The 22,331-nt window shown below is 50.6% G+C and overlaps 2 protein-coding genes across 2 annotated transcripts; one reads left to right on the forward strand and one right to left on the reverse strand.

Moving 5' to 3' along the window:
- The first annotated feature begins 1,944 nt into the window (after nucleotides 1-1,944).
- Nucleotides 1,945-11,607, forward strand: PHKG1 (phosphorylase kinase catalytic subunit gamma 1). Its single transcript, XM_044234250.1, has 10 exons — nucleotides 1,945-2,733; nucleotides 4,927-5,040; nucleotides 5,531-5,709; nucleotides 6,149-6,203; nucleotides 8,854-8,919; nucleotides 9,153-9,316; nucleotides 9,714-9,804; nucleotides 9,942-10,095; nucleotides 10,236-10,361; nucleotides 10,743-11,607. Exons 2-10 carry the CDS (start codon nucleotides 4,958-4,960, stop codon nucleotides 10,986-10,988), a joined length of 1,164 nt encoding a protein of 387 aa, XP_044090185.1. The 5' UTR covers nucleotides 1,945-2,733; nucleotides 4,927-4,957; the 3' UTR covers nucleotides 10,989-11,607.
- A 101-nt stretch (nucleotides 11,608-11,708) lies between these two features.
- Nucleotides 11,709-22,126, reverse strand: SUMF2 (sulfatase modifying factor 2). The gene is made up of 9 exons (XM_044232965.1): nucleotides 22,019-22,126; nucleotides 20,397-20,553; nucleotides 17,700-17,814; nucleotides 17,229-17,273; nucleotides 16,731-16,881; nucleotides 15,875-15,930; nucleotides 13,975-14,059; nucleotides 13,658-13,802; nucleotides 11,709-12,440 (listed from the first exon to the last, which is right to left on the reverse strand). Exons 1-9 carry the CDS (start codon nucleotides 22,080-22,082, stop codon nucleotides 12,356-12,358), a joined length of 903 nt encoding a protein of 300 aa, XP_044088900.1. The 5' UTR covers nucleotides 22,083-22,126; the 3' UTR covers nucleotides 11,709-12,355.
- Between the last annotated feature and the right edge of the window lie 205 nt (nucleotides 22,127-22,331).

Genomic DNA, 22,331 nt, shown 5'->3' on the forward strand with positions numbered 1-22,331 from the left:
GACAAATACTGTATGATTTCATTCACATGTGGGATTTAAGAAAACATAAGCATGAAAAAATGTTCATCATCACTAGCCATCAGGGAGATTCAAATTAAAACTACATTGAGATATCACCTTACACCAGTTACAATGGCCAAAATTAGCAAGATAGGAAACAACATGTGTTGGAGAGGATGTGGAGAAAGGGGAACCCTCTTCCACTGTTGGTGGGAATGCAAGTTGGTGCAGCCTCTTTGGAGAACAGTGTGGAGATTCCTCAAGAAATTAAAAATAGAATTTCCCTATGACCCTGCCATTGCACTACTGGGTATTTACCCCAAAGATACAGATGTCTTGAGAAGAAGGGCCATCTGTACCCCAGTGTTTATAGCAGCAATGGCCATGGTCGCCAAACTGTGGAAAGAACCAAGATGCCCTTCAACGGACGAATAGATAAGGAAGATGTGGTCCATATACACTATGGAGTATTATGCCTCCATCAGAAAGGATGGATACCCAACTTGGTAGCAACATGGACGGGACTGGAAGAGATTATGCTGAGTGAAATCAGTCAAGCAGAGAGAGTCAATTATCATATGGTTTCACTTCTTTGTGGAGCATAACAAATAGCATGGAGGACATGGGGAGTTAGAGAGGAGAAGGGAGTTGAGGGAAATTGGAAGGGGAGGTGAACCATGAGAGACTATGGACTCTGAAAAACAATCTGAGGGTTTTGAAGGGGGGGGGGGGGGGGGAGGTCGGGTACCAGGTGGTGGGTATTCTAGAGGGCACGGATTGCATGGAGCACTGGGTGTGGTGCAAAAATAATGAATACTGTTATGCTGAAAATAAAAAATAAATTAAAAAAAAGAATAAAGAATGGTCAAGAGGAAAAAAAAAAGAAAACATAAACACAGGAAGGGAAAGAATAATAAAAGATGAAAACGAGACAAACCATAAGAGACCCTTAACTATGAGGAACAAATAGAGGGTTGCTGGAGAGGAGGTGGACGGGGGGATGGGGTAACTGGGTGATGGGCATTAAAGAGGGCACTTGGAGTAATGAGCACTGGGCATTGTATGCAGTCATTATTGTATTCAATAATCACTGAATTCTACCTGTGAAATTAATATGTGATAATTTAAGTAAAATTTAAAAATTAAAATAAAAGGAAAATGAACCGCTGACATCAAGAAATGCAAGAGTCTGGCTGGCCTGGCCTCTCTCTGGTAGAAGCCATGGCTACAAAGAGACAGGAATAATCCACTAGATACATTGGCCTTTTGCCCTGAGGTTAGAAGGGATTTTGTTAAACACTGAAAGTATAAAGCAGAAATCAAGTCTGTAGTTTAGCATCTGGACAACAGAAGGGATCAGGGAACTTAGTGACCATAAGTGAAGTGTTTTCATCTTGAGCCAGATGCTGCGTCTCAGCAAGCAGAAGCCTTTATGCACAGACCCCAAGTCACTTCTGCTCCCGCCTCTCTAGCAGTCCAGCAGGTATCTCTCCGAGGGGAAGAAACAGATGGTCAACATGAATAACGGAAAGAGCACTTGGGGCCACAGCTGAGATCAGTCTAGAACCTCTTACGTATTTAGTGGCCTTGAGCAAGTCACATTCTCTTTACCATGGGCTTAACACCAGAGTTTTGGGGTGCGAGTGCTTTGTGAAATGCTAACCAGGTGTGCTTGTGGGCTCAGCCTCTGTGTGGGGCACTGCATTACCCCTCCCTTCATTTGTTCTATTCGAATTAGGGATTTGGAAAAAGGTAGTTTTAGGGAGATCTGGGCGGCTCAGTCGGTTAATCGTCTGCCTTCAGCTCAGGTCATGATCTCAGGGTCCTGGATCAAGTCCCACATCGGGCTCCTTGCTCAGCAGGGAACCTGCTTCTCTTCCTGCCTGCTGCTCCCCCTGCTTGTGCCTTCTCTCTCTCTGACAAATGAAATCTTAAAAAAAAAAAAAGAGTAGCTTTAGAACGAGAGAGCAATAAGTAAGTGTCTACTGTGTGCCAGCACCTTCCATACATTATTTCCAATTCTGTCAACCTCTTAATCATACTGATGAGGACCCTCACCCGAAGAGCCCAAGGGCACACACTGTCAGAGCCCATTTGCTTTTCCTGGCTGAAAACCAAATGGGTTAAGGATGAAATCATGGAGGTAGATCAGAGATCGATTCCTAAAGGGGATGTTCCCTAACCTTTAAGGTCAGCATTTTGCAAGTCAGCCACACTAACCGTTCCTCTGTGGGCCCCAATGTCTGGGTCCCCATGGCAGCCAGGGCTGCTCTATGGGTCTGCCAGTGCTTGGGTTTCTCCAGGGCCCTGCTCTCAACATACACAGAAATGGTTCCCAGAGAAGTGACTGCATTCCCACCAAGGCTGGCTTTGTCTACTCAGGGTCCGGAGGCCGAGGGAGCTCCGAAGGGGAGACAGGTCACCTCTGCCGTCCTGACTGGTCCCAGGCCGCCCGAGCTTCCCTCACCCTCCAGCAGAGGTCACCTCCTGGGGAGACTCCGGGCCTTGGCCTGCATCCCAGGTTTGCAGTTGTGATTTATTTCTGGTACGTCAGCCTTCCGTCACCAAGTGGCAAAGCCCGAAAGCCGAAGGAGGAGCAGCAAGATATCTTACTGTGGCCACGAGCGTCTGCGGGGGAGCCACTTCAGCGCTCAACTGTCCCCACTCCCCAAGGGGCTCTGAGAACTTCAGGATTCCTGTCACATTCACTCCGGGGCCTGCGAGGACCTAACAGTGAGTAGCTGGGCGGGTGATGGACAAAAGCCAGGCGACAGGCAGAGAGAGGGAGAGGCTTTGTGGCAGAGAAGACAGACCCAAGAGCTGTTAGACCCACTTTTCTCTTCTGAGGGCAGATGGATGCAGAGCAACACCACCGACTCTTGAAGCCCCCCTCAGGGTATTTGCCTACAGAGAGCAGGTTCTCTGTATTTTCAGACTCTCTGAGCTTGGGGGAGGGATGTTTTGTTCCAAAAAAGAATCAGGTAACCTACTCCCATCTGGGGACCCTTCCCAAAGAAGTCTTGGGAAAGGTGTGGGGGGTATGGATGGAGGCCATGGACAGAGGCCCAAAGATGGCCCAAGTTAGGCCTGGAGCAAGGGGCTGGCCCTCCTGCCCCACCCCAGGAGAGATGAGAGCAGCCAGAAGTCTGTGAAGCTCGTCATGCCAGGGAATGGAGACCCCAGCCTGGATGACTTACGGGGCTGGGGGTGGGGTGGTGGTCCAGATAGATACACCCTCTGCCTGTGCAGGGCTGGGGAAAGGGAGAGATGGTGTGCTACCCAGTCGTGGCAGGTGGGGGCACAGATGCCCATCTTGGGAGCTTAAAAGGACTTGCAGGAAATAGGCTTGTTTTTACAGGAACAGACATTTCTGTGCTCAGCTGGGGTTGCTGACTGGGAGCCTGCAGCAGCCTGGGCACCTGCTCTTGGCAAAGGAGACTGTTGTTATTCTAATTCTTCCTTTGGTAACCAGGCACCCAGCAGTGGGCACACCAGGCATCCTGGAACAGCTAGCCCCACTTGGCTGGTCAGAAAATTGGCCCCTTGGATAGACCAGGCCTTCCTAAGCCCAGAAAGGGCAGTAGAAGTGAGGCTAGAGACCGGTTTGGCCCTATTGAGTGTGAACTTGTGCCCATTTTCTGTCCGCCCCTCCTCCTGTCGGTAGATGATTCTCTCCATCCCTCAAATCCTCTATCGAAGGTAGGAGTACTAGGTGGCCTCGTGGGTAGATGGCCTCCATATTCCTGCGGCAAAGCCAGCTAGCTCAGCAGCTCTGCGTCCGGCCTGCAAATCCTGGCTTGGTAGTGCCCCGAAAGGCAGTACCTGCCACAGGGCTCACTGGCCAATATTTTGGTAGGACATGGGGCATTCTGAGGACAGGTCCATTCTGCCATCAGTACCCTGAGCCAAAGGGATACCTCCAACCATTGACTCACATTCAGGGAGCAGCACTGGGCACAGGTGGGGAGGAATGGCTAGGACATCCCACATAAGATCAGTCGCATGGAGGAGGTGACGCCACCCACTGAAGAGTGATACCAGAGCTTGGGACCATGAAGCTCTGCATCCCTCTGAGCACCAGGCAGAGGGCTTCTCGAGGAGTATGGAAGAAAGAAGAGGAAGAAAGAGAGAGAGAGAGAGAGACATGGAGCGAGGGACAGCAGAATGCAGGCAGGCAGGCAGGAAGGGAGGGTGGAAGGAGGGGAGGACAAGAGGGAGGAGAGAAGGTTAGGAAAGTCCTGGATAAGGGCAGAATGAGTAAGGAACAGTGGGAAGCTCAGGAAGTGTGTCCTCGAAGGAGGGGAGTTTCCAGGAGAGGACAGTTATGACTGCAGGTGGCAGGGAAAGGCTATATGACTGCCATATTAAGAAGGGGAATCATGAAGCTTCTCATCTCTCAGAAGTGCAGAGAACAAGCAGAGGAAAAGCAGGACCAGCCTCATCTCCTCAAAGAGAGGAGACAGCCCTTTAATTTGTCCCCTGCAACGTTTCTCTGGAGTTCTTTCTAGATTCAAGGGTGTGACAGCCTTGTGAGAGCTGACCTTGAGGGCTGATGGCCCAACCTCCTGCCTCCAGCCTGGGCTTAGGCCTGGCTGACCACCTGCTGTCGGAACAGCAGCTTACAGCCAGAACATTCCAGGAGCCACGTGCTTGCCTGGGGTTCACAGAAATTTACAGCCAGTGGGAAGGTGCAGGTGTTTGGAGCATTCACAATAGGCCTGCTCTGTGCCAGGTGATACAGACGGGCGAGAAAGGGCCTAATCCTCAAAGGGCACACCACCTAGATCAAGAGGACTAACAGCTGCTGCTGCTTCTTCTTTTTTTTTTTAAAAAATTTTAATTTAAATTCAATTTCGTTAACACCTGGTGTAATATTAGTTCCAGGGGTAGAATTCAGTTGACAGCGTCTTTCTATTTCTCCCTCAGAGCCCCTGAGAATCACCCCGAGTTGCTGAGCATGACCCGGGACGAGGCACTGCCAGACTCATACTCAGCACAGAGCTTCTATGAGAACTATGAGCCCAAGGAGATCCTGGGCAGGTAAGGCCCAGACCTTCCCCAGGAAGTGCTGTCTTGGGCTCCAGCCGGTTCCATGGCCACTTTTCCATCCCCAAAGCATTATCCCCTTGAAAAAGCCCTTAGTTTGGGTCCTACCCTCCTGAACCAGGACCAATGAGAAGGGTACAGAAGCATCCAGGTAAGAGACCTCTCCCAGCAGAGCTCTCCCGGTGCTGTCGACAAGCACCTCCAAACCCAGTTTTGTGCCAGTGTCGGAGATCAGGGGTCAGAGGGAAGATTATGGCCTTTGGTGCTGAGAAAAAGCACTGAACTAGGAGTCAAGGGTCCCAAGACCAGGCTTATTACTCAGCAGCTCCAGACAAATCACCCTCCAACTACCTTCTTCATCCCACCCTCCCCCCAAGCTCACAGGGAGGTGGTGGGCAAGAAAGAACATTTCTGTGGTGGCTTAGACCTGGGATTCTCCCTGGGGTGAGGGGGCCCTGGAACCACCTGTCCTCCACACCCCCAGAGGAGTGAGCAGCGTCGTCAGGCGCTGTATCCACAAGCCCACATGCCAGGAGTATGCTGTGAAGATCATTGACATCACTGGAGGAGGCAGCTTCAGCCCTAAGGAGGTGCAGGAGCTGCGGGAGGCCACACTGAAGGAGGTGGACATCCTGCATAAGGTCTCAGGGCTCCCCAACATAGGTGAGTGGTGGCCCTAGGCCCCAGCACGGTGCTCCACCATGACTCTGCTCTACTAACCCAAGTCCGGGATCGCGGCCCCACTGTGCAGCCAAAACCACCAGCGCGTCTCCTGCCCCTGAAACCCCGCCAGCCCGGTGCCCTGAGGCGTGAGACTCCGAGCTCCATGCTCTCCGCTGCGGAGATTCAGTTCTAAACCTCCTCTTCCAGCCAGACGGAAGGGGTTGCAAGCAGGGCTGGGGCTAGTTGCAGGTTGGGAATGGGAACGCGAAGTCCCTGGGCGGGTCCCTCCCTTAGCGGTCCTCCTTCGAACAGCATTCTGATGCCCCTTCCAGCTTCTGAGGTCGGTCCAAGCAGCTTTAAACCTGTTGCTCCTCTACCCCGCTGCCGCTCTGCCCAGGCTCCTCTGCTACCTGACACGAGTTAGTCATTTCCATTTCAGTACAGCTGAAGGACACTTATGAGACCAACACTTTCTTCTTCTTGGTGTTTGATCTGTAAGTACCCAGCCCCGGAGCCAGCCACACCCTGGGCCTGTCGGAGAACCTCCTGTAGTGGTCCCCTATCCAGTGCTTCCTGGAGCCCAACAGTCAGCTCCCTACACTATGGAGGCCAAATACGATCTCCAGTGCGTTAGGGAGATCAGCCCCGGGGGTCAGGCTGCCAGGTCTCGAGTCCTGTGTCCACCATGTAGAAGCCAATGATTTCTTTAAGTGTCTGTTTTCTCATGGGTATTGCAGAAGTAATAATAGCACAGCAAATGGCAGGATGTAAATGCTATGAATTATTTACGACAACGGTCCTTCTACAAATGGTCCTTCAACCCTCATTTTAGACACGGAGGCTACAGCAATGAGCAAGACATATAAGGTCCCTGACTTCGTGGAAGGATTTTCAGAGAGTGAAGAGAAAGCAATAAAGTCAGCCACAAGACACGCACAGTTACGTACATGTACAGACACATGAGCCAGAACAGGGCTTAGAGAGAGGTGGGGTTTCTTTAGATGGAACGACCGGCCAGGGAACGCTCTCCAGAAGGTGACCCAACTAGAGACCCAGACGAAGTGAGGGAGGGATCAGAGCCAAGACCTGGAGAAGGCTCCGCAGAAGGGCAGAAGGAAGAGCCAAAGCAAGGGCCCTGCTGGGTGGGCTTTGCATGTTCCGGGAAGCTAGGGTGGGGGCAGGGAGCAAGTCTGTGGTGTTGGCAGGATGTGAGGTTGGTTTGGACCGAACACCAGATTTTGCAGGCATGTTAGCCAGAGTCAGGATTTTGGAGGGATGCGAGCAGGAAGGTGATGGGATCTGATTTGCTTTTGAAAAGCATCCATCGGACTGTAAGGAGGCAAGAGTGGGAAGGAGGAGACCCTCGGTATTGGTGCAAGAGGCCCAGGAAAGCAGGTGATAAAGGTTATATTTGGGGTGTGGCTGAAAGAATGACATCTTTGTTGTCATCATCAATGTCACTATTCCCCCGCTTCTGCACCACTAGGGCTCACAAGATGAGCTCCTGTCAGTGTTAGCTCTGAGAGCCTCTGTTTTCTCAAGAGAGGAAAAATGACACCAACCACTGTATCTCCCAGGCGCTCAGCATTAATTCCAGCCACACAAAGTGCTCTGTGAACAATGCATTCAAACCTACTATCATTATTAGAAAAGCGTCCCAGGGAAGGAAGCTCTCCAGCTCCCTGTTCCCCCACTCCCCTGAGTCCTCCCTGAAGAATGTGAATCTCCCTGCGTGCATCATTCCTGTGGGGGCGTCTTGATTTCTCCACACATAATGGCTAATTTAGGGACTGGGTTTACCTGAGAAAATTACTCAAGTAGATTTTGTCTTGTTAGAATGTTTCATACTGTAGCCGTACCGTGGTAGGAGCAGGGTTATTGTGCTCGGAGACAGAGTGTAACTTGGCCGGTGTGTACGGTTCAACTGCCACCTCCAGGAAGCCACGGCCCGTTGCACCCTGCACAGTACCCAGTTTTACTGGTAAATCTTCCTGCAGCTGCTAACAGTGAATTCTCCTAGTGTCTTTAAAATGGAATTAGAATGATAACTGGATTCACACATTGCTTTTTAGGAACACAGTACAGGTATCGTGCAAGTAAGGTTCACCGCTGTGAATTCTAGGTTATCTCCTCAAAGAGGCCCCCTTCCACCTCCACCAGCTGAGCTCAAGGGTATTCTTGCCTCTCTGCCATGGGCCAAATCCCTTGTGCCTTAGGAATCAAACCGATTTCCCCAGGGGGGTGGTTGGGAGGGGGCAGGACGCATCTTTCCTATTTAACCAGGGGAGACTTTCCCAGGAACCCCAAGACTTAACCGGCCGCAGCTGTCCCAACTCTGCTCAGTGACATGGTCCTTTAGAGCCCTTGAGGGCAGCTCAAATATCCCTAACCTTTGAAGAAGTCGCTCGGGGAAGCTATTTTTAATGCTGTCCTGAGTTGCCCTCCAGAGTGTAACTAAATTGTTCTAGCAGCGACCTCTTTCCACGTCATCCCAAGAAGTGAGAAGACTGAACCATAATTCTTAATCCTAAAATAAGCAGACTTTGCTCCCTCAGCACTTGCACTATGGCTTCTACCATTCGTCCCTGGGAAAGATCAGGATACTCCTGTCCTTCTGCTCTGCATCTGGGGCCTTGGACCAGTGGCTCGAGGTCCCTCTTTCACCTCCCAGCCCTGATTTTTTTTTTAAGATTTTATGTATTTATTTGACAGACAGAGATCACAAGTAGGCACAGAGAGAGTGAGTGCAGGAAGCAGGCTGCCGGGCAGAGAGCCCGATGTGGGGCTTGATCCCAGGACCCTGAGATCATGGCCTGAGCTGAAGGCAGAGACTTAACCCACTGAGCGACCCAGGCACCCCCCCCAGCCCTGATTTTGACACTGACAGATCCCAGTCTGGGCTGTGACTTCCACAGATGGGGGGACCCCGACACTGCTGCCATCCCAACCCTTCAGCCCCCCCGCTCTCTTAATCTTCTAGACAACGTCTCTACTCACGTCCCCAGCTTTTCCCTGCAGCCCTTGGTCCTTTATTGTGGCCCACCATGTCTCTGGAGATATGAGGGTAGGAAATAGGTCCCTGGGAGCAGGATAAGGAGGGGTGGACTTGGAACCAATCCAGCTACAAACACTCTGTCCGCACAGGATGAAGAGAGGGGAGCTCTTCGATTACCTCACTGAGAAGGTCACTCTGAGTGAGAAGGAAACTAGGTAAGGATCCACCTGCCCCCCATCACCACTCCCTGTCCCAGAGCACAAGTGGTCCCACCACCAGGGGCTTGGAGGGGGCACAGCATGCGTTTGTCTGGGCTGGGGGTGTGCTGCAGGCTTCTGTAGCCTTCCGCCAGCCTGTCCGGAGCCCTCCCTCACTGGCAGTCTCCCTCCTGGGAGACCTGGCCCTGCAGAGGAGGAGCGAAGAGTAACACGTGCCTGTCCCACCCCAGGAAGATCATGAGAGCCCTGCTGGAGGTTATCCGCAACTTGCACAAACTCAACATTGTGCATCGGGATCTGAAGCCTGAGAATATCCTTCTGGATGGCGACATGAACATCAAGCTCACCGACTTTGGTTTTTCCTGCCAGCTGGAGCCAGGAGAGAAGCTGCGAGGTCTGGTAACATGGCCTTGACCCATGTCAGAGGCTCAGGCTCTCTCACCCACACTTCCAAGAACAGAAAATGCCTGCATTTCTCCTCCAAGTCCTCCCCCTCGCCCCAGAATAAAAATGTTACTGTCTCAGGTTGGGTGTCTTTTCGGGTAAGCCTCATCCCAGGGTTGGGCCAGGTTCCCACTGCTGGTGTTCTAGGCCACGAAACCACAGGCCCAGGCAGGTGGTCCTAGGAGCCAGCACCCAGTCCCTGCCCTTGGTCCTGCAGTCGGTCAGGTTAGAAGAATCCCGGCCCAAGCACCTGGTCACTTTTAGCACCACGTCACCGTTGTTTTCTTTGGACCTTCCCCTTCCAAGTGCCCCCTGCTGACCTATCCCGATGGAAACTATTTCTGCAGAGGTCTGTGGGACCCCCAGTTACCTGGCCCCTGAGATCATCCAATGTTCCATGAACGATGACCACCCAGGCTACGGGAAGGAGGTGGACATGTGAGTACACTGGGGAAAACAGCGACCCACAGTGACAGGGGAGTCCCCATGGCTCGGAGCACCTGGTTATGGAGGGGAGGAAATGGCAGGAGCTACAGCCAGCCCTCCCGCCTTCCTCCCTGTCTCCCTGGTGCCAGGTGGAGCACAGGGGTCATCATGTACACCCTGCTGGCGGGCTCCCCGCCCTTCTGGCACCGGAAACAGATGCTGATGCTGAGGATGATCATGAGTGGCAACTACCAGTTCGGCTCGCCTGAATGGGATGATTATTCAGACACTGTGAAGGACTTGGTGAGAGGCCAGGCCTGCTGGGAGTGGGGGGGCATATCGTGCTGCAGAATGGAGGACCCTCCTGGGAAGACCCTCTGTCTTGTCAAGTGTAGCGGGGACCCTGCCTTGGTGTTTTCAGCTCCCCTTCCTTATTCTCTCAGGTTTCCCGCTTCTTGGTGGTGAACCCCCAGGGCCGCTGTTCAGCAGAAGAGGCCTTAGCGCATCCCTTCTTCCAGCAGTATGTTGTAGAAGAAGTGCGTCACTTCAGCCCCCGGGGCAAGTTCAAGGTACTGAAGCTCCCCTCAGGGAGCTGGGGCCTGGGGCAGAACTCCTCAAGCCCAAGCCTCCAAGTCCCCTTCCTTCTCCCAGGGACTCGTTCCACCCACAGGGCTTCCAGAGCACCTGCCCTTCCCCTCTCCACCCATCCCGGTGATGGTTCCAGTTCAACTTCTGAATTCAGAGAAGGCAGATGTCCCCCATCTGGCTCCTACAGCCTACATCTCTGCAGATGCCGCAGGGGTTGGGATGTAGGGAGAACACGAGGAAGCGCCCAGCAGTAGGAGCACAAGCCTTCATGGCCAACGAGCTCAGGGACTCTCTGCTTCGGAGGGGGAAGGAGACAGGCCGGCAGGGGCTGGGGCCAGCATCTCACTTCTGGCTCTCCACAGGTGATCGCTCTGACAGTACTGGCTTCAGTGCGGATCTATTACCAGTACCGCCGGGTGAAGCCTGTGACCCGGGAGATCGTCATCCGTGACCCCTATGCTCTCCGGCCTCTGCGCCGACTCATCGACGCCTACGCTTTCCGAATGTACGGCCACTGGGTGAAGAAGGGACAGCAGCAGAACCGAGCTGCCCTCTTCGAGAACACACCCAAGGCTGTGCTCCTTTCCCTGGCTGAGGAAGACTACTGAGGGGCTGGCAGGCGGGGTCGGTAGGGTGGGCGACAGGCAAGGGGGGGGAAGCCCAGAAACGTAAGTTGAGGAGTAAGACCATGCCCAGGCCTCTATCCACAGGGGGCACTTGGCCCTGGCCAGGACCCCTGGCACTAGGGCCACCATCCCCTCTCAGAGGCTCTGCACAGGAAGAGCAGGGTACTCCCATCACACGTTGTAAGTGTGGTCAGGGCCAGGTCCTGTGGAGGGGCAACTAGCATTTGGGTTTGAGAGCCTTCCTGCTTCTCTCCTTCCCAGCTGCACCACCATCTCAGGTCCTGCCCCGAGACCCAGAGTTCCTGACACTCACAGGTACTTCCCTTAGGGTTCCAGGAGGAGGGTAAAAGAGAGGACAGTCTGAGATACACAATCGTGGAAATTTTACTGACCCCGCAACACCCACTGACACCATGGGAGCAGGTTCCTTTCCAGGGACATGTGTTTAGAGGCATATGGAAGGCCTCATATAATTAATAATAGAAAAGGAAGGTTCTGGTATTTGTTTCTCTGGAGTGTTACTTACTTTGTGACTCCCACAATGTAGTTTTGTCTAGTCCATAATTCAGTTCTCCTAGACCTTTTTTTTTTTAAGATTTTATTTATTTATTTGACAGAGAGAAATCACAAGTAGATGGAGAGGCAGGCAGAGAGAGGGAAGCAGGCTCCCTGCCGAGCAAAGAGCCCGATGCGGGACTCGATCCCAGGACCCTGAGATCATGACCTGAGCCGAAGGGAGCGGCTTAACCCACTGAGCCACCCAGGCGCCCCTCTCCTAGACCTTTTTAAAACTCACACTGTGCTTTAAAGAGCCCAGCTACCACCTTCTACAGACCAATAGCGGAAATCAGGTTCTCTCAAAGGCACATGAAACACTACAAATGAGGCTAATGAAGGATGGATTTTCCTTCTACAGCAGTTCGCTGGGAAAACAAAGAAAAATAGGGAAATTCTGTCTTCGGAAAACAATGTTGGATCCCTGCATCAGGCACTGAGAAAGGGGGAGGGAACAAATTTAAAAATTTCTAACGACGGGCCTTTCAGAGCATTCTGCCCCAGATGTTTAAGGACTGGCCCTATATGGTTAATATCTGACCTCTATGAGAAACAGCCAGCTCCCGGGCCACTATCCCTGAGTCAGGCCCCTTCTTCAAGAGATAGTGGTACTCCTCCTCTGAGGTCAGAGTCCTCTCCTGGCCTGATGAGAGATGCCTGCTACAGAGGGATGGGGTAAGGGGAGGGAACTCCTTCTTGAGGCTAAAGCTGAAGAGCCTGGAGTTTGGCTGTGTGGAGTATGGCCAGGGAGTGACACGGGTACCGCCGGGCTTTTCTCGGCTCTGCGTGGCTGTTCACAACTCCCCAGGCAGTCGGCCTGCACTGGAAGCACAGCGGAAGCCTAGGTTGTCTGAGGCTGAATCTGGAGTGTTGCCCATCCTGCCACCAGAGAAGAGGAAAGAGAATGGACATCCGTTGAGAAAGGGGCCTGGAGCCTTACCCAACTTTCCTGCTCAACCTCCCAGGGCCTGCTGTGGTCCAGGGTGCCTAAGGACTGAGGGCAGGGCCTAGAAAGAAGGCTGGTATGAGCGCACTCCTGGGGAAAAGGGTAAGAAGGGACTTGGGATAGGGTGGAGGAAGTGGGAGTGCGTAGCCCTGAGCGTCTGCTCTGGGGGACAAGAAAGGCAATGACTAGTAGCTTCGGCGGCTCACAGTTCAGAATAACTCAGCCAAGACAAACCTGTCAGTATGAAGCGAGAATATCATGTGCCAATGAGTACTTCATACTTTTCAAAGGACTGTCACATATATTCCTTCATTTGCCGTTTCTCAACCTTCCGGCAGGCAGGTTTGTTCACCACTTTACAGACCCAGAATCAGATACCAGGAAGATTCAAATGTCTTGGCCAAGGCCAACCAATGCTTCACGGGCACAAGAAATTCAGTGGCAAACCCAGCTTCCTGGTTCCCAGGCAGTACTTTCTCTACTACTTTATTGTAGAAAAGGAGGTGAGGGAAAGCCAGGGCCCTCAATGTACCAAAAAAAACAGCTGCAAACCTGACTTCCGGAGGCCACAGAAACTGTGGTCTCTTTCTGGTCCTTATGGAACCCAGGAATGGGAGGAGTCAGAGGGAGATCATCCAAATAACCCTCCAGATGAGCAAAGCAGAGAGTCCCAGCAGGGCACTCGGGAGCCTGGGACTCTACCACTCGGGCACCAACACTACCCATCTGTGTGACACAAGCAGGTCCCAGCACCTCTGTGAACCTATTTTGACTGTGAAGTAAAATGGTTATAGAAAATGATTTTTCATGTGCTTTCCACTTTGAAGGGTGAGCATTTCCATCAGCATGGGCCATGACCTAGTACTGATGTGGCCATTCCCCTCCCCTGCCACCTAGTTAGGACGAGGGGAGAAACCCTTATGATGCGAGACACAAAGTCTCTCTGGGTGCTGAGAGATGGCAAGAAAAGGTACAAGTTGACCTAGGTTCTTCTGCTTCTCACGGCAAATGCTGCTGCTTCTCTTTCCTCTACCCACAATTTGGGGTGCAGACCGAGGGGTGGAAGCAGAAGCAGCACCAGCTCTGGGGCTGCCGGTGCTCTGGGAAAACAGGACCCAGACCCTCAGCCCCCAGCTACCGAGCTCCTCACCTGGTGGTGACCCGGGCCCGGTGATTGGCAGAGCCGTCAGCTGTGTCGATCCAGGAGGCCCCCCGAAGGACACGCAGGTCCTGCTCAGCAGCCTGGTATGGAGATGCTGTCCACTCCCAAACGTTGCCCATGAGGTCATAGAGTCCTGCAGCACAGCAGGTGGGTCAGTCCCAGGCTGGGCAGCATCATCCCCCACTCCCCTGCCCCATAGGTATCAAATGCTTCCCTGGTGGTGTTTCTCTCGCCTCCTCCTTCAGGCAGAGTGATCCCACCAACCAATTTGTGAGTGTTGACAGCAACGTGGAGGGAGATCTTACCGTAGTTATTCTGCGGGGGGAAAGCATTCACTGGGGAGACTCCATGGAAGCCATCCTCAGCCTTGTCACCCTTGGGGAACTTTCCCTGAGGGGGAGAAATTTAAGCTCAAACATTTACCATCCTGTTCCAAGGTGGGTGTTCCTGCCTGCCCAGAGGAAAACCAAGGTCACCTGGGGCAGGATGAAGGGCATGAGGCAGTGTACTGAGATGCCCATCCTGAGCTCCCAAACCTGTCTCCTCATGTGCTCCACCCTTACCTCCTGGCTGGATTAGGAAATGTGCGGTTTCCCTGTGCCCATAGTGGTCTACGTCAAGCCCATCCCACTCCCACTTTCTCCACTTTCAGCAGCTTCCACCTCTCAGCCTCGAACGCCATGTCTTCAGTGCCTCCGGAAGGCTCCGCCTCTCCGCTCAGCACCACCTCCCTTCTCAAGGACGACTGGTGCCTGCCCTGTGCTCTCCTGTACCATCTCTTCCCCTTCTACCACCCACAGTTTAACTCTCCCTCATCTGACCTGACTCCACTGTCCTCATCTGTTCTTATCACCAAAATGCTTGGGAAGGAACCTGTATTTGCTGATGCAGTTTGTTCAATCTTCTCAGTAAAACTGGGGTTCAGGTCCCCCTACTCTACAGAAGCTGATCTCACTAAAAGGAAGATGAAGGGCAGCTACTCTGCTCCGGCTGCCACATTTCTCTCTTTTAATTTCATCCTTGCACGGTTGTGAGGCGAGTATTTTCTCCTTTTAAGAAACTGGCGACTGAGGCTCAAAGTGGTTAACTTATCAAAGACAATATAGCGAATACCTTAGATGTGTCTTTCTGCAAAGCTCTGATCCCAACATCATCTAAAAGATCAGTTTACCCCTCAGGTCCACTTTAATGCTTTCCCCTGAAATGCGGATGCCGTGCCCGCCCCCCTACATTCTACAGGGATTCCCAGGGGAATAACATTCTTGCCTAAGATAGATGTTGCTGACTCCCAAACCACTTGCTCTGACCCAGACCTCTGTCCTAAGATTCAGACTCATAGATCTAGACTCATATTTTCAATGTTTGAGCACATAAATGACCCAAGGGTACCTTAAACTAAGCTGATGCTAAACCCATCACGTTCTATCCTTCTGACCCCAACTGCATACCATCTGTTCTGGATGATGGTAGCACCATAACCCTGTTGCTCAAGCTTAGTTTCTTGCTTGAATCCAACTCCCTCCCACATCTCCACTTTGATTAATTTCCAAACCCCGTCTATCTTTCGGCCATGCTTCTCCCATTTGGCTTCCTCTCCTTCCCATTTCTATTTGATTCACGTGTTCATAATCCCCTGGGCCATTGCCACAGCCTCAAATTCAGAGACAGCTCCCACCCCTGCCCCCACTGCAGCTCTACTTCACTTAGGCACCAAAGAGTGACTAGCATCCTCCCCAAATCGAATGATGTTGTGAGTCCCATTTAAAAACCTTCACCAGTTCCCCACTGCCTGCGGGGAAAACCATACAACCCGCTGTCTACCTCATCTTCTCTACCTCCTGGGCTCCAGCCTCTCTGAATTTGTCCCATTTCTGAACACATGGTACCCTTTCCAATACAATGCTGACACTCACATTGTTCCTTCTGCCGTGAACACCCTTTCCTCCAATTTTCACGTGGCAAACTCCTATTCCATCAGCTCAAATGTCATCTTCTCCATGAAGTCACCCCCACCACGCTCAGGCAGTCACTAACTTCTGCAATTCTTCGATATGTAGACCTACCACAATGTCCTTTGCTTTACCAGGTTCCTGTCCCATTAGGACACAAAGCCCACTGCAGTCCCACAGCCAACACAATGCTTAGCCTCAGGAGGTTTTGGTCGATGCTTTGAGAAGGGACAGGGGTGAGGAACATAGGACTTACCTGCCACAGGTTGGTGCGGTTTGGCTGGAACTGGTTTCCCCATGGGTAAACCTGACCTGCCAGGACACAAGGAGACAGTGGGGGAGGAGGAGGTGAAGGGTTGTGAAAGGGAAAGCCAGAGAGAGGGAGGGAACCAGAAGGAAGTCAGGACGTGGTGAGAAAAAAGAGAGAGAGAGAGATTACTTACTTTCATTTCCCATGCCTGTCCCTTCCACTCACCATCCTGCATTCGGAGCCCTTGGCTGCCTGATCTGCTCCAGGGCAGTGCGGTCCCAGGTGTGGCTCGGACTCAAGCCAGTCTGTAGACTATCTGTTACCCGCTCAAATCCGGAGAGGTACAGACACTGAGAGTAAGAGCTCAGACACTTGTCCATTGGACTTAGACTGGATAAATAAACAAGCAACCTCATTTATCACAGTAGTTTTGACTAATGGCACGGCTAGTATTTAAAAAGCAGCAGAGCTGCCGTTTCCTTCTCCTGACTTTTTGCTCAGTTGGGACTGCCGCTCTTTGTAGGAGTCCCTTCATGCCTACGGAAAAGGATTCTGGGTAATTCTTTTCTTATTCCCTGTACTATGTTGTTCTGATTATATGCATTGAAATATAACATGTCTGGGTAGAATCTCCAAGAAAAACCAATTTTACGTCTGTTTCTTCATTCCAGTTTTCCAGTTATTAACTTTTATTGGTCTGAGATGGATCAGAACTGAGAATGGTAACCAGTGGCCCTCTGCCAGCCACACAGATTAAGAAGCACTGCCCTAGGAAGTATGGACCCTTCCCCCGCCTTCAAAGCTCCCACACAGGGCAGGATGGGGAGAAGAATAAGGGTAAGTCGCCTTGCCAGCTCTATACCATTCAAGCCCCCTCGGGCAGCAAACTCCCACTCTTCCTCGGTGGGCAGCCGTTTCCCCCGCCACGCACAGTAGGCACGAGCATCGTTCCAGCTCACATGTACCACCGGGAGCTCCAGTTTCTCTCGGATGCCAGAGCCAGGACCTGAAGGCTGACAGCCAGGATGAAGTGAGACAAGCTTCTGGGACTTCACGGAAGTCTGAGGACGACTAGGCCTACGGTGTCTGAGTTCAGCTTTTACCACTAGATGGAGCAAGGAAGTTGGAGGAGGTCGTCTGGAGCGTGAGGAGAGGCGAGTCAGAAGGAGCATAAATGTGAACCAGGGGGGAATGGGATGGGCAAGGGGCAAGAAGATCAGGGCGGAGGATACAAGGGGGCTTGGCTGCTGCCCTTTTTAGTTTAGTATCCCCAGATGGGCAAGGGGTCAAAGGAAACCAGGCTTCCAGAATAAGAGTCAGCAGGGGTGGAAAAAAATGAGGCGGAGGAACCAACCCTTACCTGCCTCCAGAACGCCCTTTCCACTGGAAGCCACCAGAGGACAGACTACAAAAAAGAAGAAGTATGACCGCCAGATTCTCTGACCCAGCAAGGGCACCTTCCTGGCTGACACACACGAGGCAGAGTGACACTTCAGGCTCAGACGCAGGGGGTCCAAGTGCGGGTGTTTCTGAGCCCCTGAAAGCAGGCCACCTCACTGCTGTTACTGGAGGGGTGCCAGGCTGTTCTCTTGTCAGTTCAGGGAGTAACTTGAACCCTACATGTATCTGGTTTCTTACCGAGCCTCAGTGCGCAGAAACCAGCCCAGTGTGAACACCAGGAGTGTGTGTCCCGCGGACCATCTGCAGGGGGTCTCTCTTGCTCCCCCTCCACCCCGCCCCCCACAGCTCTCAGGTGGGCTTCCCTGTGATGCTCTACCGTAAGCACCATAACCCACTCGCACTCCTTCCGCAGCAAGCCTGGTCCTCTCACCTCCATCTGATGGGTCACTTTGTTTCTGAGCTCATCCGAGACAAAGTCCTCAAAGACAAAACTCCACCCGAACATCTCAGCCTCTGTCCGGTACTTTTCTTCCCTGACAAACTCCCTGAAAAGAGAGATTTCGCTTAGTTAAGCTGATGATAAGGTTCCATGTCCTGCTCTCACCCGCTCTTGCTCCAGAAAACCTCATAGCGAAGCCACACATCACAGAGTTTCCGTCAGCAACAATCAGGTCCTACAAAAGCCTGGGCAGGAGATTTTCTTTTAAAATCTGTGGCTGTATGTTTAATTCACATACAGTAAGGCACTCCTTTTAGTGCATAGTTTTGTGATTTTTGACAAAGCGGATAGTCACCATCACAATCCAGATAGAGAGCAAGTCTATCAACCACCTCTAAAAACTCCCTCATGCCTCGGCAACCACTCATCTGTTTTTGTCCCTCTGGTTTTCCCTCGCCCAGAATATAAATTCACATAAATTGGATCATACATAAATTGGATCATCCAATAAACTGGATCATAACCAAACTTCGCTTACCCATCCACCAGGCACAGATCATCTGGGTAATCTCCAGTTTTGGGAGATTATGAATAAAGGTGTGGAGAAGATGTAAGGGGGGGAATGGGTCTCCTCTCTGAAAGGCCTTCATCATACACCTACTCACACAACAATCACAAGAGGGAGGCAGAATGTGTTACTATTTCCATATAACAGATGAAAAAAATGGAATCATATAAAAATAACGTGCTGAAATTTTAGAACGGATGTTCACACTATTTGGTATGGTAAAGCAAATTTCAGCAAGCAAACTGCCAGGGTAAGATGGATTGTTTTCACTTGGCTAAAAGTACCCCGTCGATGCCCACCCTTTGATCTGAGAAGACCTTGTTCACCCATCAAAGGGGCACTGAGAATGGAGGAGGTCAGATTAATAGCTATTTACCAACCTCAGAGTGTCTGAACGGTTTGAAAATCTTCCACCAGAGAGGCAGAGATAAATCATGGGTTCTAAGCAACGTTTAGAGGCTTGCTGAAAGTCTATCATAAACAGATGATAAAAATAAATAAATAAGTAACAGGCAAGTGTTATTTGAAATATAAAAGATTTCTATCACAAAATAGATAACTTGAAATACACAAAAGTGCACATGCGTCTACCCAGCTAGCTGTTTCTGTCATGATATAGTGCAAGCCTGACCTGAAGTGATTTCTCCTTAAATTTTAATAAACATTCTTTTAAAAAGCACATATAAGTAATGCACATTATAGAAAAATGAGAAAATAGAGGTAGATAAAAACAAAAAAACTGAAATCCATTATTACATCAACTAAGATATATCGTCCATATCCTTTCCTGTTCTGCCCCATCCGCAGGATTTCTAAATAGCTTTAAGGTGTTTACCTAAAAAAAAAAAAGAAAAAAGTGCTTCTGTGCAATTATTCTTATTTGGACATCACAAAAACATGGGCAAAATCTGTTACCTAATGCAATGTTACATCTTCCAGTCCTTTTTAAACACATTTACACTCCATGCACGTATTTTTTAAAAATAGGATCATACCCTGTATATTGTTTGTAAGCTACTTTCTTCACTTAACACCTCACAATTCTTTTTGACAAAAGGATTTTAATGGCTGCTAAGTATTCTGTGATGTTGATATAACATGTTTAAGCGATCCTTATGTTGTTAGTATTTGTTCACAATGCCATCTTTTTAGCTAAATGTTTTTGGAAGACTTTAATTCTTTTCCTTAAGGAGAATCTTTAAGGGTGGAATCACTAAGTCAAAGGGCCTGAGAAGTCACCAACCACCCTTATGCTCACCTCCGTCTGTGTCTCCTGAATTTAAAAAAAATTTGGTCTTTTATTTTTTATAGATTTTATTTATTTATAACAGAGACAGAGAGAGACAGCAAGAGGGAGAACATACACAAGGGAAATGGGAGAGTGAGAAGCAGGCTTCCCACCAAATAAGGAGCCCAATCAGGGACTTGATGCGTGCTCAATCCCAGGACCCTGGGATCATGACCTGAGCTACCCAGGCGCCCCGAATCAACTTTTTTCTAAGTCCACAATGTAACACTTAAGTCATTTCCCACGTTTGCTTTGTCGTTCTGTTCCTTCCTTTCCTTATACTCCCCTCCTCCCTCTCCGTCCCCCTCCTGTATCATTTGAAGGTAAGTCACAGGTATCTCCTGGATCATTTTCTGCTTTAGCCTGCACAAACATACACAAAACATACCACCTTGAGGAGACTGAGATAGCTCATCATGGCTTCTTAGATCGAGCGGGAACCACAATGCCCTTCCTAGACTAACTCCATTTCCCTAAGTAAATATAAAGCGGATTTAAGAGACTCAGCTACTACGACCCTGCTCCCAATTCCTTCTCCCTGTGGAAGAGGTTTTCGTTGAGTGTTTGACTCCCGCCCATAATTCTCAGTGCTATACCCAGTGTAATGGAAAGTCCACTGGCTGAAGAGTTGGGGGATGTGAGTTCCATACCCAGCTCTGCCACTAACAGAGCATGAACCTCCAGACTTCAGATTCTTCATCTGAAAAATGTAGGTAACACTTACATGTAAGTGTAAGATGACATGTAATAGTAAACAAGCTACTTTCCTTTTAGATATAAGGAATGAAAATTTGAAAAAGCTCTACCATTCCTGGAAGAACACCTGATGTACCTGAAATCTTTGTTGGTGACAGGAAATATGTCAATGGCAAAGGGTTTTACTGTCACCTCCCGGACAGGCCCTTCACCATCTCTGCCATCTGGAGAATTTGTTCCCATCTGGAATCTCCCACCTGGTAGCTGGACCATGTTAGTAGTCTGCCCATTGCCTGCAGAGAAGAAGAACCATCATCAGTAATACATGAATATATATTAAACAAGTGACAACATTTGGATTATATGTAATATTCATAAGGGTGTAATGAAAAAAAAGTAGGCTTAAAAATCTGGCCTTAAGTTCTTGTTCTGCCACTTAATTTGTTGGGTAATCTTAGGCAAATCAGGCAGATTTATTTGCCTACAAAGTAGAGATAACATCTAACTATTTCATAGGTGTGGCTGTATAAATTAAAATTTTATGTGTGAAATGTTCTGAGCAGATGGTAATTACTCAACGAATGTTTATTTCTGTCCCTACTGCTCTATTCCTGTACCCAACAACTCTGTCCCAGCTACCTAAACCTAGACACTAATACTCGCAGACGGTGTCTATCCATACTTCTCATGTTGTTTCTCTGCCTCTTCCTCCCCATTTCTTACCGACTTTCCCCATTATATTAGATGTTCCAGGAATTAAAGTACTATATTTGGCCACTGTGTTCCTGGCATGTAGCACAGAGCACAATACTTAGCAAATAATTGATTGAGATCCTTCATATCCACTGTTTGAACCTCAGAAAATCAGGATTAAAAGGATCATTAATTCAACCCCCTTATTTAACAGGAAAAACCCAGGATTCAAAAAAGGCAAAATCACGTGAAAAGCTAGTTAGCCGGGAATAAGGACTAGATGACCCGGGTGTCCTTACTTCCGGCTCAGTGCTATTTCCAACCCACCGCACTTGTCCCCACTTTGGAACGTCCTGTTTCTACTGAAGGACGTCTAAGTACCCTAAGTTCCTTTATGGCAGCAGCGTGCACCCTCTCCGCGTGTTGCTGTCTGTAACCTCCTGCGCTCATTCTGACGCTCTCGCGCGGGGACTTCGGCTCCTTCAAGGGGGAGGAGCGGAGCAGGCCGGCACTCAGACGGAAGGGAGTGAAGAGACGACGTGCACTTGCCGCGCGCGCACTTCATTTCGACACTAGCGCTAGTGAGCCGAACAGAGACTCTGGTGCACCGGCGTTTAGTGACTTAATTAACGAGAACGGTTACCCTTTTAAGGCAGGGAAAGAGGACGGAGTTTTTTTCATGACTCTCTTTTTTTTTTTCAAGCTGATATTTACAAATCACAGTGTGTAATGCCTGGATTCACTTCAAAAAGGCTGCAGGGAAATGGGAAAGTGGGAGCGACACCAAAACATCAAGATTAGCTAATTCGCAACTGCTTTAAGCTGCGCGACGGGCACATGGGAAGGGGTGTCTTTACATTCTCCTCTACTTAACGTCCTGAAAAGTGAAAAAGAAGGGAGGTGCACGCCGTCCCCACCGCGCCGCCTCCGGGAGGTGCGTCCGGCCGCTGCAAGCCCTTCCAGGAAGCGGGCGGAGGGGCCACGGTCTCTCTCCCGACCAGGGCGGGGAACCCACCCCCTTCCTGATGTCTCCCGGGGCACACAGGGTCAGGCCAGCACACTGACCTAACGCGAACCGCGGACCACACAGGAGCAGCAAGAGCGCCAGCACCGGCTGCGAGGGACCCATGCCGGCAACACGAGCCGCGCGCACAGGACGGCCCTGCTGCGCATGCGCTCCGCGGCCCGGCGTCGGAAGCCGTACTGCGTGCCCCGCGTCGGAAGCCGTACTGCGTGCGTACGGCCAGAGCTTTTTTTTTTTTTTTTGGCGTTAAGGTTTAGTTCTTCCGGGGCTACTGCTGGGTCCTGACTGAACACGTGTGGAGCCAGGTAAGAGCGGTGTCGTCAGGCTTAGCGCTGAGGGACACCGCCTTTCCAG

The sequence above is a fragment of the Neovison vison genome, chromosome 14, assembly GCF_020171115.1.
Source record: "Neovison vison isolate M4711 chromosome 14, ASM_NN_V1, whole genome shotgun sequence".
Lineage (NCBI taxonomy): Eukaryota > Metazoa > Chordata > Mammalia > Carnivora > Mustelidae > Neogale > Neogale vison.